The sequence below is a fragment of the Pseudopodoces humilis genome, chromosome 10 (genome assembly GCF_049639895.1).
Source record: "Pseudopodoces humilis isolate 2021_Gansu_Grassland_sample_001 chromosome 10, ASM4963989v1, whole genome shotgun sequence".
In the NCBI taxonomy this organism is placed as follows: domain Eukaryota; kingdom Metazoa; phylum Chordata; class Aves; order Passeriformes; family Paridae; genus Pseudopodoces; species Pseudopodoces humilis.
Genome location: NC_142209.1, coordinates 4,276,617 through 4,296,419, shown reverse-complemented (window position 1 = coordinate 4,296,419; position 19,803 = coordinate 4,276,617). Strand labels below are relative to the sequence as shown.

Below are 19,803 nucleotides of genomic sequence, written 5' to 3'. Positions count from 1 at the left end.
ATATTTAACAAGCTGTTGTTTTTCAGGGAGAGGAGGTGGGAACTCCTAAGTCTTTGCTTACGTGAAAAATACAGGTGTATGGCAGATGAGAATAATGCACTCTCCATCTTAATAATATCTGTGGTGAGAAATAGTTTAAATTACAACATTAAGGTTTAGGTTAGAGGCTGTGGAAAACTTTCCAATGGACTCTCTGGGGTGGTCATGGAACCTGCATTCCTGCTGACCATGGACAAACATGTTGGAAAAATCAAGGCTGGAGCTGGTCCCTTCTTGGACCTGGGGCAGATGGACAAGGTGATGCCATCAGGTCTTTTTCAGTCTATATTTTTCAGTGGTATTTTTGCTTTTCCTTTAATGGCCTTGAACATACCTTTTCTCTACCTGTCTAACACTGCCTAATTTTTTTCTTGTGTTTTATTTTGTCTCGTCCGTGTATCACACTTGCAGTTGTGCATTGTGGTGTTGTTCTGGCTGGGTGTGCCTCGCTGCAGTTGCCGTGGCAATGCTGGGAAGTGTGGCTGTGATGAGCCTTTCCTGGTGAGGATTGCAGCCTTCAGGTGTGCCTGGAGAACTGTAGCAGCAGTGGGATCTGTGGCACGGCCAAAGGGGTCTGCCAGTGCCACAAGGAGTTCATTGGACAGGACTGGAGTGAGAATCAATATCCTGGGGATTGCAGTGGCAACGGGTTCTGTGACACAGGAGTGTGCTACTGTTACAATGGCTTCTTTGGCCTCAGCTGTTCCAAGGGTAAGACGCCTGAGAGTTACTTCTCTCTTCATTCTGGCAATCTGACTTTCCCTCTCTCCTTCCCATACACTTTTAGTTAATCTTGTAGGTAAGCCAACCCTGGGATCACCATGGTGAGTTTGCAGTTTCTGCTAGCTGATTGGTCCTTGTCTTGAAGAATTGCTTGGGAAACACTGTGGAATTGGGGAGAGGTGAGAATACGTTTAAAGATGGTGCTAGCAGCAGCCTGTGTGCTAGCTGAGGGAGAGAGCAAAGTGAGCCTGTAATTAAAGAAGGAGACAGGGTTCATTTCTTGACATACAAATGAGACATTAGAAGGTAAAATTGTGTTTGCTGCAGTGTGCACTGCTTGCTGATGAGGTAGTTGATTGGATGAAACCTGTGAGACAAAGGGTGTGTAGATCCTTTTAAAAGCCTCCCTTTGAAGTGAGGTCATTGGGAAATTGTTCCTTATCCTGCTTCCTTACAAAGTAGTAAGATTTGCTTGCGAAGACCTTGAGGAGTGTCCTGCACTTCATGCAATGAAGTGAATGCACTTCATTCTGCCTCCCTACAGCCAGAGGCTGGTACTCAAGTACTCAGCCTTTTGCCCTGGAAGCACCTTCTCAGCATGGCACTCTTGATCTAATCTTCCACAGCTCCTTGTGAAAAAGTAACCAGCACACACCGAGGCAGGTATTGCTCTGTGAGGCTTTTCAGTGACCTTCTTCACAGATCTGATTTGCCCTGTATCATCCCTCATGTTTCAGGCCTGATCTGTCTGCTCAGAGACTCACCTTTTAAATAAAGATTATTGGTTCAAAACTTCACTCCTGGCATTTCCACATTATTCAGGTGTGGCTATCCAGCATTCTTCTCTCTTGTCTGTAGGCTGAGAATTGCTACTCAGGAGGCAGCACCTTTATAGAGGTGGCGAGCATAAACAATTTTGTCAGAGAGCTGTTGCCCTCTTGTTTTCTCCCAAAGGGCTGTCTGTGTTCAGCTTTGGATCCTTTTCCTTCCACAAAACCTGCAGTTGTTTTACAGGCCCTGAAAGTGGCCCCTGTTCTCTGAGTGAGCAAGGGCTACAGAATTAATGCATGTAGCACAGTCCATCTTGTTACTGTTTCTGAGCACTACACCTCCAGTCCTGCTTAAAAAGTCCAAAGGAAAGTGGTTCTTTATCTCAGCAGCTGTAGCCAAGTGCTCCTCTCCTGTAGATGTCAAATTGTTTTTTCTGTTCCAATCTGGGTTAGATTTCTGCATCCTGAGAGATACACCAAGCACTGGCTTTATTTATTGTTATTAATGTGTTCTTTTTTATGTGTCTCAGATCATGAAGTGACATTTTATGTTGCCATGGTAACTGGAATATCTGAACATTTAGAATTTACTATGAAGCATGCAAGAGTATTATTAATGCTTTGCCATTCCTTCTGAAGGAGAACTAGAGTACAAGGACATGTTGAACAGCAGAGAGGCAGACACAATCATCTTCTGAACTCTGCTTGGACAAGGAATAAAGTACACCACATGTATTTAGATACTTTCTTATTTTACAGAAAACCTGAATTATTTAAATCCAGCTTCTATATCACAAGAAGAGACAGGATGAACAGTCTCATATTTTGTACAGAGTTTTCAATGAAAGCAATGGTATGCACATAGTGAGGGTGGGTTTGGTGAAAGCAGTGAACTACACATGGGAATGAATGCTGCCTTTCAAGTGAGAAGAATCTGATGTTATCTGACCTCATGTTGCTGACACACGCCTTTTTACAGGCACTATCTATATGCTTTGTTATCAGTTACAGCCTTGCTGTGTTGGTTTTACTTTCCCTGGTTTTTGGTAGTGGGGGAGCCACAGAGGTGGCTTCTGTGTGAAGCTGCTGCAAGCTTCCACCATGTCTGGCAGAGCCAGTCCCTGATGGCTCTGAAGATGGACATGCTGCTGGCCAAGGCTGGGCTATTAGAGAGGTTGGTAACGCCTCTGTGATAACAGATCTGAGAAGAAAATCAAAACAAAGGTGGGGACAGTTGTAATTTTCCAGCTATAGAAGAGGAGGAGGTAAGAATGTGTGAGGGAAACAACATGGAGACACCAAGGTCAGTGGAGAAGGAGAGTTAGGAGGAGGTGCTCCAGGTGCCAGAGCCGAGATTCCTCTGCAGGCTGTGGTGAGACCATGGTGAAGCAGCTGTGCCCCTGCAGCCTGTGGGGATCCACAGGGATGCAGAGATCCCCTCACAGCCTGTGGGGATCCATGGGGGATGCAGAGATCCCCTCACAGCCTGTGGGGATCCATGGGGGATGCAGAGATCCACCTGCAGCCCAGGGGGGAGGTGTCCATACCAGAGCAGGTGGATGCCTGGAGGAGGCTGTGATCCAGTGGAGAGAAGAGGCCCTGCTTCCAAGCTGGAGCAGCCTGTCCGTGGAGCACTGCACCCTGTGGAAGAGTGACCCCACCACAGCAGTTTTGGGAGGACTGTGTGCCTGTGGGAGGGACTCACACTGCAGCAGTTTTGGGAGGACTGCTGCTCGTGAGAGCGGATCCATGCTGGAGAAGTTCATGGAGAGCTGTCTCCCATGGGAAGGGATCCCACAGCACAGCAGGGGAACAGCTCCTCTACCTGAGTAGCAGGAGAAAACCTTGCATGATGAACTGACCAAAACCCCCATGCTCTGTCTCCCTGTCCTGTCAGTGGGAAGGAGGGAGGGGTGGGGGAAGAAAAGGTGTTTTTAAGGGCTTATTTTACTTCTCATTATCCTCCTCTGATTTTGTTAGTAATATACTCACTTTCTATCTCTAAGTTGAACCTGTTTTGTCCTTGGAGTGCTTTCTCCTGGTCCTTCTATCAACTCATGAACCTTTCGTTTAAATTTTTTCTCTTCTCTGCCCAGCTGTAGCAGGGGAGGGCGAGTGAGCAACTTTCTTGGGTGCCTGGTGTTTGGCCAGTGTCAAACCACAAAACTTGCTAATGAAAGCTGGTAGATTGTTTGATCAGCTTAGCATGTGCTCACTTGTAATTAAAATCCAGTAAACTTGATGGTAAACAGATATTCTGTAAGGACTGCTTTCAAGGTCTGCTTCAAGACATTGAGGAGCTGTCTCTTGGCAAAATAGTTAAGGTATTGTTGGTGTCCTGAAATGTCTTAAGTGCAGCAGATTTGCCCAGGTCTCCTCTAGGCACCAAATATAAAAGTTTCCATCAGTACTCAGTGAGAAAAGCTCATCTTTCTGCCTCTTCTGTGGAGTGGCTGCACTCCCTAGTTTTGGAGATCAGTTGACATTTGGAATTAACTCTGACAGTTATAGGAAAAGAGGGCTTAGGCTTGTCTTTCTATTCCTAGATGTATTGGTACAGAGAGCTTTATGATAGAGTTTTCTTCATGCCAGTGTGGGTTTAGAAGCTGGAAAGAGTCATCCAGGAAATTGTATTTGTTACTGGCTGCATTATTCGTTTGTATCAATGTATTGTATCAAATGATATGCCATTGAGCAGAAAGAAATGGTTAAATCCAAGACGACTATAGGCTGGGAGCTCCAGTTCTACATTTTCTTACTCAAACTAAGTTTGAAAAAATTTCATGCTTGGCCATGTGGCAAATGATGATGCTCATTGCAGTGTTTGTCTTTGTTTCTCTTTTAGTCCTTGCTCCCCAGAATATGCAGTTGCTGAACCCCACAGAGAACTGTCTGTCTGTCAGCTGGGATCCTGTGACTGATATGGATAATCATCTCCTTACCTATTATCTGGCTTGGTATGAAATGATGGTGAAACAAATCCATGTGCCCAAAGAGCAGCTCAGCCATGAGATTGTACTGGTGCCAGGGTGGAATCTCACAATGTCAAACTTCCATCACATGTGAAGGGGATTGCCAGTGAGCCCAAGCATCTAGAAACAAGTACAGGCAGGAACAGGTAGTATTATTTGAAGAGTCAGATGTTGTAAACACTTAGATTTCAACAAGTGAGGGGAACTGCGTGCCAGGGAGCACTTTCTCTTCCCATACTAGAGCTATGTCATTGTTTTCTGGAGAATCAGTTCCCAGATTTGGATCACTAGGGCTGAATGTATTGCAGATTTCCTCTCTTTCCATTTTTCTTGTCCAAATCCTACTTGTGTTGATACCTGTGAATTCCAGGGAATTTGTAGTGTTGCCTGCTGCAAGAAGCAGGAATGGAAGCATGCAGGATAAAGGCAGCATGTTACTAAGAATAATGCACTGTTCAACTGGATGCAGAAAGAACTTTAAAGTAGGCAGGATGTCATGCCTAGATACTTACTGTCCAAATATGTCTGCAGTAGTGAGTTCTCCTCATAGTCTCTTCCCAGGACTGAATGAGCATGATCCTGCTGAGGTTAAGAGGATGTGTCTGCAAAGGCTGTGTATTTCAAGCAGTCTCTTGAGAACTGAAACATCCTTTGGTTAGCAGCTGATACTATGCTATCTGCTTGTACTTGGCAAAGACAGGCAAAAGCTTGGTGATTTTGATGTTTTTCCTGCTTCCAGCACAACAGGTGGGAACTGAGAGCCAGCAAACACCAGAGCTGGACGGTTACCATGGATAAAACTAAACCTGTTGAAGTAACAATTGTGCTGTCCTTGCTTGACTTCTCAGTTTGGCTGAGGAAAATATCTTGTGTCTCAGAACAGGAAACTGGGCAGGGAAGGAGCATTGTTTAGTGACTTTTCTTTCTTCTATTTACCTTTTTGTGCTGATGCTGGTTCTCTACATCTCTCTGCTGTCTTTCCCAGTCCAGTCTGCAGTCAATGTCATCTGGGTGCCAGAGGAGATGGAGTACTCCCTGGAAGTGGAGTGGGTGAACCCATCAACAGATGTGCATTAATACAAGCTGAAGTTCAGATCCCTAGTGGAGATGGATGAGAAGCAGGTCATGGTGCCCAAAAGCAATGACCCTAAGAGCAGATACATCCTCACTGGTGAGTATTTGTGGGTGTTCCAAACTGGGCAGGAGCAGGAAGAAGTGGCAGGAATGATTAACTCAGACTGAGACAATTCTTCTCTCATGTGAATGTCTGGTGAGATCTGTTTGGGCTCCCCTATCACATAAGGAGGGGTGTCTCCACAGGGAGAAAGCTATGCTCTGTAAATAACAAGTTTCCAGGCATAGTCATTCATTTAATTCTGTCCTTGGTAGGAAAAAAGTGCATTTTTCTGTTTCAGAGCTGATATTATGGAAATCCCCACCACAGAGCATTGAGCAGCAGTCAATATGCCTGCCCTAAGGGCAAGCCTAGATCAAAGGTGCTATCAAAGCATTGAAAAGACAAAAAGCAAGTTGGATAGAAATCTGAACTTTAAGTTCCCCTCTGTAAAAAATCTGGAGCTGGATAAACTAAACAAAACAGCTTTCTTTAAGAAAAAATGCCATCTTCCCTAATTGTTGGTAATGCTCCCTTATGTTCTTTGTAGGCCTGAAACCTGTAACAGAACATAAGGTCACTGTCACACCTGTGAAAGACAGCACAGAGGGGAAGCCATCCTCAGTGACTGGCAGGACTGGTATGTGGAAAGTTGCTTTTACTACAGTGATGTTACTGTAGGGTTTGGGGACAGATCTTTCAAAATTCCAGCACAAAAGGTTCATAATTGACTGCTTCTTCATACATGACCTGCAGCCAGGTCTGCTTATGCCTTGTCTGAGCTTGCATACACTGTATATTAAACACTAAACCCTAAGCCTAGCTCAGTCTTTTGCTTTAATTTTTCACAGTAACTTCACCCTTAACTTGACTAACAGCTCCATCCAGACAGGATAAATGTAGTGAGTTGGTCTCTGTATGGAATTACAACTCTGTTGACTAACTGACTGTCTTAAAGAAAAGTGGCAGAATATTTTTGAGCTATTCTATTGCAAAAGAGACCTTGAAGAATTTTAAACTCTCATTCTACTTACAAGATTCTGGAATTTCTGAAATTCATCTCTTACAAAAGGGTAGGCATGCTGCTTCCAAAGTCTGAAAAATTCCGTATCAGGCCTGACATTTCTGAGGTTGTTGTGTAAATTGTTCTATTAAAATGAAATTTATTTTAAACATCAAAACCTACAACCTCCACATTGTCATTTGAGGGCTATTCTTCTGCCCTGTGTAGACTCTGATTATTTGGAACGCCCTTGATTTGTGTTTTCAAGCTGTTCTTGACAGACATGGGGGCTGAAAAGCTTCTTAAAAAAGGAAAATAATAACCCCAATGCTCATATTCTTATGTAACCCCTGGAATTTAGGAGATGCAAATAAGCAAATACCAGCTACTTCAAGAGCTACCACCAAGCTCTGATTCATCAGCTAAAATAGCAAAACCTTGGGGGAGTCTGACAGACAGGTCTGCAGGGAAGGCAGAAAGGGAGGAGCAGCAGATGGCTAACAGTGGAAGCAGAGAAAGGGTAGGCACTGTACTTGAAGCTGGGAGGGGGCAAGCCAGAAGGTTGATGCCAAAATGATTTTTGCTTTTATATATTCTTCATTTATTTGTAGCTCTGTAGACTATTGCTGTACAGTTCTATAGTTCCTGGCTCACTCCAGCATTTTTCCTACTCTGATAGACAGAAAGACAAAACACATTCCGAAGGACCCAATCCCAATCTTGTTTCCTCTGGGAACCAAGGACGAGCTACCCTCACAAGACACTTTCCTATAAAAAACTGGAAGAAGAGGGGCCCCAGAAGAGTTTGAACCAAGGGGGGGAATTACCTCATCACCTCTGTTTCTAATTGGTGATTCTTGTCAATTATGCTAATTTGCTAAACTTCTAAAACTGTATTCGCCCTATGTGAGGTGGGCATTTTTCCATACTTGCCCCTAGAGGCCTCCAATTAAAGACCAGCTTTTATATTACCTCCTATATTAACATTGCCTTGAAATTGTGTTGTTTTATTTCTAGATCTTTAAGGCATCTAGGTAATCCTCAAGTTGGTATCTGTGGAAGGCAAGACAGGTACCCTGCAAGCTCTGCCTGCAGAAAGAAATTGAGAGTTTCATGTAAATGGTAGAACGTTCTTTCTTTCTCCTGGTTTCTCATGGATGCCTTTCTTCAGAGGCTGTTGGGGGAAACCTAAGTGAGTGTTTTGCTGGCCAAAGAAGTAAGGCAAAAATAAAGGAAATGTGTACATGGAATGGTTTGAGTTAGAAGGCACCTTAAAGATCATCTAGCCCAATCGCCTGCCATGGGCAGGGACACCTTCCACTATTCCAGGTTGTCCTAAGCCCCATCCAACCTGGCCTTGAACACTTCCAGGGTGGGGCAGCCACAGCTTCTCTGGGCAACCTGTTCCAGTGCTTCACCACGTGCCCAGGGAAGAATTTCTTCCTAACATGCCATGACAGGTTTTTTAGGGGTTTAATTCTACTGGACATAGCTAATCCTGCACTTTGAAATGCTGTCTCAGCCCAACCAACCTGACAACCGACCAAGGGACAGAAGATACCGCCACTGCCTCATGGAATAAAATGGAGGCTCCCTTAGACAGGTACATGGGGAGATACACCTCAGCTGATTGAGACACCAAGGAAATACAGTTGGGCAGTGCAAATGACATGATCACTTTACTGGATCTGAAGCCTGACATGGAATATGTTGCTGACATCTGCTCAGAGAAGGGGCTCCAGAGGAGCAAGAAGGCAAGCACCAGAGCTGTGACAGGTGAGTTGTAGCAGCAGGTTGGTTCATTGTCTCGAGCCAGCCCATGTTCTCACTGGGCAGCTCCTGGGCCATGCAGGGAGTTCAGTAGTGAAAAGCACTGCATATGCAGAGCAGCACAGCCCGTACGCAGCTGCAGTGCAATTAGACCTAAAGAACAAACTTGATTTTCATACCACACAAGAAAATAATTTGCTTGGTTTTTCTTGCCACAGATGAGCGTCTCATACTGCTAACGAGCTGAGCTGTGATTATTCAAATTCCCAATTCCCAGCATGTGCTGCTCTAGGGTGGCACAAACAAGCCTCAGCAACTTTCATTAAAACGAAAAGTAATGTATTTTCATCTCACAAAAGAGCTGAGATTAGTACATGCAGGTGGGGAAATCACAACTTTTCTGTAGCTAATGTGTGGTAAATCACAGTGCAGCTAAGCTGGTATGTGGTAGATTACACTGTGGCTGTTGTGCATTTGTGCCCTGGAATTTAGAGCCTCCAGCAGAATAAGAAATGCTGTTCCATTAATTTGAGAGGCATCTGCAAGACCTTCACTTCTCAGGCTGCTGAGATGTATTTAGTAATTCAGTGAATTAAAAAATCTTAACCAGACAAACAAAAAAAGTTGTTCTCTGTAAAGGTCATGGGTGGTATGGCTGTCCTCAAAGGGCCACATTACTGCAGGCTGTTGTGTTGTGATATGAAACTAAGACTTCTGAAATCTTGTGTTGTGTTTCCATCTGAGAATTGGGCAGGGAAAAGAGTGTAACTGTAGGAAGAATTAGAAAGTGACAGACAGCTGCATTTCATAGATTTTGAGCATTTGGTGATTTGGGGTTTTTTTGTTCTGATTCCCAGAACAACTCAGGCAAGATGATGTTGTAATCTTTAGAAAGCAAACGTCAGTAGCACCATATTCTGCCTGGGCTCAGTGTCTGCCTGGGCAGTGGCTGTGCTTTTGTTGCTCCCAAAGAAAGAGCCCTGATCTCATAGCTGTGAGGAGGAGACCTAAACCCTAGCTGAAATACCTCAAAACTGGGCACCCCCCTACTTGCTAGTTCAGGCCCATCCTTGGCAAGAAGTAAAGGATGAGAGGTGGAAGAAATCAGCAGGGCCCTGAGTGTCCCTGTTTGGACACTCCTGTTTTTCACTCAGCTGTTCCACAGAAACCAGCAGCCTGTCTCAGCCAGTGCAGGGCAGAGGGATGACTGACCCTGCCAAAGCTCAGCCACCTCAGCAGTGACATGCAGATATGGTCACCAATGTGCCAAGAATGGCAGAGCATAGAAGCAGTTAGCACACCTATTTTATCTTCCTTGCAATGTATCCAGCAGTACAAAATGATTTGGCTCCACAAATATCCAGGGGTGACTCGCTTAAGTAGTGGCTATTTCTTGCATGGTCAAAATACAGTTTACAGCTAAAGATAAAACTTCTGTTCGATTTACCAGTCTGGGCTGGAGAGAAAAAAAGAAGCAAGCTTTTGGAGCACAAAACCTCTTTTAGGTCTTTAGACATAGAATCTTTTCCCAAATTTCATCTGTTTTTCCAAGTTATTAGATAGTCTAATAAAGCACACTACCTCTGGCTGTAAAACTTGTGTTGTCTGTGTCTTTAGACCATTGTGATTACCACAGCCCTATACTAAAACTTCTAATAAGTTTTTCTCATAGAAATTGACAGCCCAACTATCAGTAACCACAAGCATCATCACAGAGAGATTCTAATTACCTGGAGGTACTATAAACAGGTCATGTTATAAATACTAAGAAGGATTAGGGTAAACAAAGTCCTTGCATCAGTGTCTCTTATGTGTTTGTGTAACCTTATTTTAATTGGTTGGTTTGTTTATCCTTCATCATGCAATAGGGAAATATTCAGCTCCTTGAGATGAAGAAATTGAAGTGCAGAGAGGTTAACAGCATATGGGCCACGTTTCTTTGCAATAGAATGAATAATCATGGTTCCTCAATTGTTCTCATGTTGCAGTCCTGGTTAAGGATGTGTAGTGATCTTTCTAATGTGTTTCCTGTTTATAACAACACTATAAATCTGAACATTGGAATCCACTGAAAGTGGTGGCAGGTATTGACAAGACTCATCTCTAGGCCAGGAACTTACTGGAGGGAAATGAATGAATGTGTACCTGGGTCACCCTGGCCTCTTAACAAAAGAGCTTTGGTTGTTCTCATTTTCTGGACAGATGACATGTGTGTGTTCTTTGGAGGCTTGTGACCATAACAAAACAGGAAAGTAACAGTATCATGCTTTGTAAGGGCTTTTCTGTCCAGGTCAGGACTGGCTGTGCTGTTTCCCAGGAAAGCATCTATTAGAATTAAAGACAGGCCTTTTAAACCACCTCAGACCTTGTCACCTTTAAGATTTGTGGATCCAATCAATGTGTGATCAGAAATAGGACTTGAAAAAGGAAGAAATTTGAGGGGAAGCAGTGTCACAGGTGACAGCAAAGCCTGAATATGACAGCCTGTGTTGTTTGCTTTAACTGTCTGCAGAAATCAACAGCCTGGCTCACCTTGCTGTGCCTCAGTGCCTTACCTTGCCTTGCTGTGCCTCTTCATCGTCAATGCCAAGTGTGGTGATTAGCCATTGAGATGCAGTAAAGCCACAGATGAGTTAGTCCTTGCCATCCTTTGTTTCCTGAGAATAGGAAAACAAAAAATTTAAGGGAAGGGTATGTGTCTTTTTACTCTGCACTTGATTTCGTAGTAATGGACAGCACGAGTCTGGTAACTGGCCAAGTGACAGAGGACTCAGCCACCATCTCCTGGGACAGAGTGCAAGCTCCCGTGGACAAGTATGTGGTGGGCTACACTTCTGCTGGTGGGCACATTAAAGAAACAGAAGTGGGGAAGGACAGGAGCATTACCACCCTTCCAGGACTGAAGCCAGGCATGAAATTCCCTATCCATCTCTGGACAGAGCTGGGGAGCAAGCAGAGTAAGAAGGCAAGCACTGACAGGTAATGTGGGCAGAAGGGAAAGGAAATGGGATGGAAGTTGTGCATCAACCCAGGCAGGCATCTGGAACAACCACCAAACCATGGCTGAAATGCAAAGAGTAAATTTATTTCAGTACTTCACTAATTGGAGGATCCCAAAGCAACACCTGGGCAGAGACACACAGGCAGGTATGCCAGCACCATTAGGCTCAGTCCCATTTTTCAAGGGTCCATGAATGTATCATTTACCTGAGCTTTGACCCCCTCTCTTCCAAGACAGGAAGCTTAAGTCAGTGTGAGTGCCTCCAAGTCTCTCCAAACACCTATGTTATCTCTGCACAGAAATTCTGCTTCTCAAAACAGTCAGGATAAACAAGAGTAGACATAATATATGGCGTTTCCCACACTGTTACTCTTCAGGCCTGGGAATTCCCAGCTGCAAGGTCATTGAATGTACCATCCTCCTCACCATTATTCCACTTTCAACCCTTTCCTCCCAGCAGATGGATCCTGCTTTATTATTTTTCTATGTTTTATAACAGAGTACTTTTTGCATTGCTGCACAGTGGTAGCCCCACTTAAATAATTAAATTTAGTATTTAAATACATGCATACAGGCTACCCATAAGAGAGACTGCTGCTGTAGATGATTATAGAAGAGGCAGATGTCGTAATGCGAGAGTGATGGCAGCTGATGGTCCTTCTTTCACTAGTTCTTAATCAAAAGCATGCAGTGCTTCATGTGCTGCCATCAAGCCTAACAATAGCAGGTTTAACAACCAAAATGAAACCATTTTAGAATTGGAGACAGCTATAAATAATGGTTTGCCCTTTGACTTGTGACCTTAGGCCAGTCCTAGGAGACTGCTAAGCAAGTTTAAATTTATTCTGTTCAGTCAGCTGTAAGGACTGTGATGTACTGAGAACATTTGGGGTTACACTAAATCCATTGACCTTGCTAATGTACTTTTTCTAGTTTATGCATTCATCTGGTGTGAGATAGAACAGTTGAAGCTTGGATATTGGGCAAGATGCCAAAGAGTTCCCTACTGCTTACCAAGATCAAGGGCAGCTGATGGGGACAAATCTTGAGGCTAAAAGGCTGAACCTATCTGAAACCAGAAATTAATGGAGAGTTTCAGCAAATGAAAATATTTTTTTCTTGAACAGGCATGAAATTGGAGGCGCCTGGAAATTTTGCATGAAGTGAAACTGCAGAGAGGGAATGCATTTAACATTAGTAGTGATATTTTTTAAAATATCTGCACAAAAATAAATGATACTTCTGCTAAAATAATACAACTTCTGAGGAAGAAAAGAATACATTTTCTCACTCAAGGTGCTGGCTGATTACTCCCTGGCATTAAAACTGGTTGTGGCAGGGAGCTGCCTTGTGGTGGCCCCCTGCACCCATGGGAACTGCCAGCGGGCCTTTGAGGGCACTGCTGTGAGACCGCAGCCTCTGAGGCTGCCCTTCCCATCCTTTGCTCCTTAGGATGGATTTGGTACCTCTTAGCTCCCTCTCCTGTCCAGCTGGAGATACATATGTAGTGAACTTGTCTGAGGAGGTTTCTGAGTTGTTTCACTTAAAGCAATTGTTTAGTGCTCTCCCAAATGAAGCACAAGTTCAATAGATAAAGGACTACTGTTCAAGTCATGAACCTGGTGTAAGGTGCTCTGGTTGTAATGAATGGACAGCGTTTTAAACAACATGGGCTGTGAACTGCAGTGCTACTGTCCATGCTCTTATATTTGGTGTTTTGATTTCTTCCTCTCTGCCTTTTTATCTGCTTTAAGCAGTAGACTGTGCATGAGGAGTGCAGCATTTCCTGGGAGGAGCCAGCCTGCTCAACTCTTCTTTATCTAAGACAGACAAAGCATGGCCTTGTGTTTTTCTGTGGCCTTTTCACAACTGCATTATTTCACTGATGCATTAAAATTTTTGTTATGCTTATCCTTATTCTTCAAGACCTGGGAAGTTTTGTAGCCTGGTATATACAGAAAGGACAGACAACAATGTGCCCATAGTCTTCCAGGGAGATCTGTGGAAGAGCAGAAAATTGAGATAAGTTATTAATTTATAGTTTGATATAAACTCAGGTGTGCTTCAGGGCTGGAGCACTCTTCCCTGGAGACCAGCACTTCCCACCAAGGACCTCCTCTGTACAACTTGGAAAGGCATTAAAACCATACTCATCAAATTGTTTCCTTAAGATGTTCCTAAAATATATAGAATAGAGCAAGCACAGGATGAAGATTAGGGAGAAGCTGCTACCAGTGTTTCTACTTTCAACACAGATTTAAAAATTGGATTTATCTTGAGGGAAGCACTGCAGCCCCCTTGTTGGCACCTCATAAGATGTTTTTTGACAACTGCTGTTAACTGGCATTCCATTAAAATAATTCTGTTCTTCTCCTTGTGCTGACCTTGGGCAGTCTGACTGCTCAGGAAAAGTCTGTCCAAGTCTTTGATGCCAGTGAAGGAGCTGATATCCCATATCCAGCACAGACTGAACTGTAAAGCTCTGGGTTTCTTTATATTCCTGTGTTTACTAAAGAAAACTGAACCATAACAACAACAACTTTGAAGTCATTCTTCATCTGCAGTAGGGGAACAAAGGGTAGAGGCTCTCAGCAGGCCATATTGGAGATGTGCTCCAGGACTGGGGCATAGAGCCTAAACCTGTCTGTGAGTGCTCCTCAGAGATTAGCCTGATGGAGACTCCTCAGGCAGACATGTGAGGGGCTGTGGGACACTGCACAGTTGAGCCAATTGCCAGGCTCACAGAACATCCCAAATCACACAGATCTGTAGAAGGCTTGCAGTGTTTGGTCTAGGCTTCTGCTGCTTGCTAGCTATGAAGGCCACTGGTTGACTTTCAGGCAACTGCAGTTCAGCCCAAGACCTGCACTGCAGTTTGTGTCTTTCATTTATGCAGTGGTGTAGCAGGACTTCCCCTTTGCCACGGAAGAACTTATCTGTTCTATCAGCTGGTGCAGAGCTCAGCTCATCTTCCCCCCCTTACAGGAATCTGCTAATTGGTGAGGTAACCCAAGCCAGACCTCTGTCCTGTAGTGAGTTATTTCTGGTACCAAGGAGGTGGAATTCCCAGCTGACCATAAACATCTTGCCTTGAGAGGAGATTGAAGGGAGATAAGACTTGAATTTCTGACTGACAGACACTTCACTTTACAAACTATAAAAGCTACACAAAACTTTCACAAAGGAGAAGTCTTTTGCACATTCCTTCAAAATGTGTGGGGACATCTCCTTAAGGCTGGCCCTGAGTTACTCTTCTGGAAGCTGAGTGAAAGGAATATGTGACCCTACCATCAGTTGTTGGTAAGCTATGTTGTTTCCTAATCTATATTATTTTTTGCTAGCTATAATACGGGTACCTTTAGGTTGTGCACTGTTTTATATAAATCTACTAGTAGTACTTTGTTTTAACCTGTGTAGTAAGTAACTGTTTAAGGTATTTTGTCTGTTAATCTTCTGTCTATTCAATAAATAACTCATGTATACTAGATCTGATTTGCTGTTTTCAAGAACTTGTGAGCCAGGGCAGTTTAGGTGCAGGTCACCTGATTTTAAGCTGCTGACAAAAATCTGAACCTGAAGCAGGGTTTGTCTAATGCTTGCACTCAATCCATAACAAATGTGAGTTGACTTTTCTTTTTGCACAGAGACTGATCCTCCCAAGAACCTCCATGTGTCAGGTGTGACTCATTCTACTGGTGTAGTTACCTGGACTCCTCCCACAGCACAGATTGATGGCTGTTCTCTGACCTACCAGGGTGAAGATGGCACAAGCAAAGTACAGTGAATTCCTTGAATTCCTCAGGCCTGTAGACCCCACTGAAATTACCCCTGTGATTATGGGCTCTGCCAGTTGGGACTTGTGGGTATGTGGACCACAGAAATTTTGAGTGGGAATCTATGTGGCTCAAGGAAGGCAATGTGCTGCTGTCCTGTGTAGAAGGTGTGGAGGGACTTAGTGACACTGGAAGTGTCACTAACTTCCTAACAGATCTTCAGGTGCTGAAAACATGGTTGTCTCTTCACTTAGAATATGTTGTTATTACCTGGAAGGACAGCACCCATCAGGGGCAGGGTGTCCTCAGTGTCCTAGGAGTGTTTCTTGAGACCTTAGTCCCAGTCTTCCTTCCAAGGAGATGGACTTCATGTTTCAAGGATGCAGGGTGAATTTGCCTATCTGAATCCTACAAGAAAACCTTTTAAATACATATGGGGTTTGGTGCACTGTGGTCCAGAAAAGCTAAATACTGTTCTGAGTTGGGTTGTGCTTTGATCTCTTGTCGCTTGGCAGGAAGTACATCTGGGTCCCAGCAAATGATTGTTTGTGCTAGAAGGGCTGGAACAAGGAATGAGGTACACTGTCTTTTTGATGGCCTACAAGGGAGATTGCCTGAGCAGAAAGAGCAGAGATTCTCAACAGGTAGCAACTGGCCTTGGATATTGCATTTTTCCCACGTGCTCTGCAGCTGTTGTGCATCACAGCAGAGATCAAAGATAGAGTTTGTGTCCTATGGATGAACAGGGAAGCAGTGATCATAATGAAACCAACTGGCAAATCAGTGGTGTTATTCCTGGCTGGGTGTCTGTTCGCAGCCACACCATCTGGAGGCTTGGGAACACGGTGTGACTGTGAGTGGAGATTGCCCATGCTGGCCACCAGTGCTGGCAACCCTTGCTAGCCACATGCAGGACAAAACCTGCTGATGAGAGGCCAGTAAGCAGGAGAGAGGATGATAATGCAGATCTTTCTGCACATCCTAGTAATGGCAGGGAACAACAGTGTAAATAATCTCAGGGCCTTGGGTAGCTGTCCAGGTTGTTCAGAGGTCAGGAAACACACACCAGAGTGACAGCAAATCAAACTTTTCATGCCAGCGTGCTATGAGAGGCTCTTGTACTGTGTGAATGCCCACAGGGGTTGCCAATTGTGGATTAACTGTGAAATTCAGAGAAATTAAAGTACCTTTTCCCGCCACTCCCACCTTTACAAACAAGGGCTCCTCTTCCCGCTCTTATTGAAAGCCAAGGCTGGGTCTTTTTGTATGGATGGATAGGCAGTGGCAGGACAATGATTTTAAACTGGCAGAGGGCAGGTTTAGATTAGATATAAAGAAGAAATGCCTTACTTAGAGGGTGGTGAGCATTGGCACAGGTTGCCAACAGAGAATGTATCTGTCCCATCCCTCGAAGTGTTGATGGCCAGGCTGGATGGGGCCCTGAGCAACCTGATCTAGTGAGTGGCATCCCTGCTGTAGCAGGGGGTTAGAACAAGACAAGCTTTAAGGTCCCTTCCAACCCAAACCATTCTAGGATTCTATGGTTCTGTCTCTTCAGCCTTTGGGGACCCTATCTGTGTGCCAGCTCCCAGGCAGTGGGAAGGCCAACAGCTGCTACCTGCTGATGCAGCTGGGCCCTGTGTGAGTGCACAGCAGGAGCTGCTGCTTTCTGTACTTCTAGTACCCTTGTCGATAGGAGCTTCCCAAGGTGTAGTGCCTCCTCCTGCTTTGCTGAGGGACAGTTTTTCCTGCTCTGTTCACACAGTGAGCTTCCTCTACCTGTATCCCACGGATTGCAGCCAGGTGCAGCAGAATAGAAATGCCTCCAGTGGCATGTACACCATTTACCTGAACGGGGATGGCAGCAGGCTGCTGCACATGTACTGTGACATGAGCACTGATGGAGGCAGGTGGATACTGAGTGAGGCTCTGCTCCTCTTCCTGCTTTTTGATAAATGTAATCACATGGACATGACACAAATGTTAGTTGAGGCTCCTTTCTCTCTGCTGAACTCCTGTGTTTCAGCTCCTTCCTGAATGGAGTACCATGTTTTAGGGAGGCTGGTGGATGCTGAGGTACCCAACAGTCTGGGGTTATGTGTATGTACAATTAATGAAGTTCAGCTGATGTCTGTCAGTGTTTTCATTGCTGGTGCTGTGAGCATGTACCTCAACTCTGGCCACACAAGAAGTGTTGAATGACTCAAAGGAATCTGAAGGCAGAAGCACGGATGCTTTGAGGTGGGAAGTGTGTGTGAATGTGGAGGAGTGAGGTCTCAGGTTCTCTGATAGCAATCTCCCTAAACAACCAGAGAAAAATACTACCTTTTTCACCTTTCAGTGATACATGATTTTCTCCACTGAAATAAATTGTCGTGTGTTACTACCAAGCCCCTCTGATCTTGGTGAAGTTTAGAAACCCAAATGCCTTGTGGATCTTGTCTAAGCTTGTTTTGTCTAAGTGTTCAGATCATGCTTAGATTTGTGGGAAGTAAACTGTAAAATTTGTACAACCAAGTATTTTGCCCCAGTGTTATGTGCAGCCAGAAAATGCAGTGTGTGAATCAGGGAATCCAGCATTAAATAAGGCAAAGTTTTTGGAGAAAGAGCCTTTAAATGTTCTGGGAAAAATGATGTTGCAGTACAGCCAGTTTTGTGCTGGTTATTTGTTTTTTCTGTCTCTTGCCAGAAACTGAGATAAGACAGAATAAACTTGGCAAATTGTCATGAAGCCTCAAGAAGGGAAGGAGGAGGCAGGAAATAGTGATTTAACCAAAATGGTCATGGAGTGAGAGACTAAAACAGCAAAGGTGAACAGGCTTCCCACTTTAAAGAGTAATTGTCTTTTATTTCTAGGTTTTGACAAGCTGCACAACCTCAGGGGCTGCAGCTCCATCTGCTACGAGCTCTGTGGCTTTGTGGACAGCCAGGGAATCTGTCTCTGCTGTCTATGATTTCTTCCAGGTTGCCTCAAGGCTGTCACTAGGGAATTACAGAGGCAATGTTGGCAAGGAATGCCTTGTACTGGTGCTGTCTCTGCCCAGGGAAGCAAATGCTGGGACCTGTGTATTTGTTTTGTCAGGAGCTCCTTAGATCAGGATGGATCAGATGTGGTTCACTTTGAGGAGGAAAGTCTTCCTAGGGAGACTGAGGGGAGTGTGCCCATGGGCCTGTCTCATGCTGAAGACAGGAGAAAGAATTGCTTGTTCATAGGGAAGAGAGGGCTCTGTGACTCAGGGAAATGCCTGAAAAGGCAACTAGAAGTTTCCACGAGGTAACCTGTGCTGATGGGGCAGCAACTTCTGGGGCTTCCCAGCTGAGAGGGAATAAAAGTGACTTTTATTCAGATAGGAGTTTGCTCAACAGCAGTGCTGGCTTCTGCCACTGGTAAATCCTTACTATTGCTGTTGTGTCCCTAGTGTTCCAATTATCCTTTAAAACCCTCTTGCCATAAGGTTTAGATCTTCAGCTGGGAGGATCCACCCCTTGGACATGCCCTCTAATAGCAGTTAGAGATTTGTGTCCAGGCCTATCCTGTGGCTTTTCCCCTGCCAGGCCTGCTGAAGGGTGGATAAGCCCTCAGGCTGAGCAGCTGTAGTAACTTACTATCTGTTTGATCCCTTCTTTTAGGGGTTGCAAGGACCTACCACAATGGCTGGAAGTTCACAGTGTGGGACAGGGACAATGATGTGGCTCTCAGCAACTGTGCCCTGATGCACCAGAGCGCATGGGGGTAAAGAACTGCCACCCAGCCACTCTCAGTGGGAAGCACAGGGAGAGAAATCACAGGGAGGTGAGCAGCAGAGCTGGTGTGCTGATTATTTCTTCATAGCCTGAAGAAAATATGTGGAGGGAGTGTCTTTCCTTGCAGGAGGGATTGCCCTCCAACTCATCTCATTAGAAAGCAAAATGATCCATAACAAAACTTACAGCTCTTACTCCCTCCTCCCTGGATCCAGAGGACCTGAGCTCATGGCTCCCTGCTGCTTGTGGGCAGACATACATGAGGTGGAGCTGTCTTGATCTCTGAGGGCATCACCTAAAGGAACACTCACTGTCTTGCTCTGAGCAAGCATGATGCTCTGATGCACTGATGTAGCCTTTCCCTTGGTTTTTAGTGATCACCTTGGGGTACATCTCGCTGTACAGGCTTAATTTGGGATTGAAGATGGTTCAGTCCTTTGTGTTCCAAGCTAGATAGATGTTTGATCTCTATTAAGAGTGTTTGAAAGACTGATTATAATTAAAGTGTCTGCTTATTGGAGGGTTAAATGGTATTTGAGGTGGGCAGTGGTAGACTCCTAGCGCCTGGTCTGAGCACTTTAGTAAGAGAAATTCCTTGGTCTTCTCCCAGGGTGTGAACTGGGAGTCATGGAAAGGACATGAATTCTCCATCTGTTTTATGGAGATGAAGATTCATCCTCATTCTTCCAGTGATAAGCCAGTCCTGGGGAGGAGGAAGAAGTCTTTATCAGAGAAGAGGAAAAGGTCAGGGCTTAAATAGAACTCTGTGCAGAACAATACCAAATTGATTCAGTATTTCTTAACCAAGTTTGATTCAGACAGCTTTCTCCAATACAAAGGAGACAATAGCTGACCTATGTGGGACCCAGGGACATCTGGATCTGCAGGCCAACC

At 44.6% G+C, this 19,803-nt stretch overlaps 1 protein-coding gene across 1 annotated transcript; it reads left to right on the top strand.

Annotated features, from left to right (window-relative positions):
• Positions 1-204: 204 nt before the first annotated feature.
• LOC102112443 (tenascin-N) lies at positions 205-18,902 on the top strand. The gene is given in 13 exon segments (XM_088060486.1): positions 205-297; positions 451-535; positions 538-750; positions 4,378-4,547; positions 4,550-4,640; positions 5,490-5,675; positions 6,169-6,262; positions 8,144-8,397; positions 11,118-11,375; positions 15,016-15,167; positions 15,681-15,798; positions 16,916-17,086; positions 18,796-18,902. Coding segments are annotated over 13 exon segments (1,992 nt in total).
• Positions 18,903-19,803: the final 901 nt, after the last annotated feature.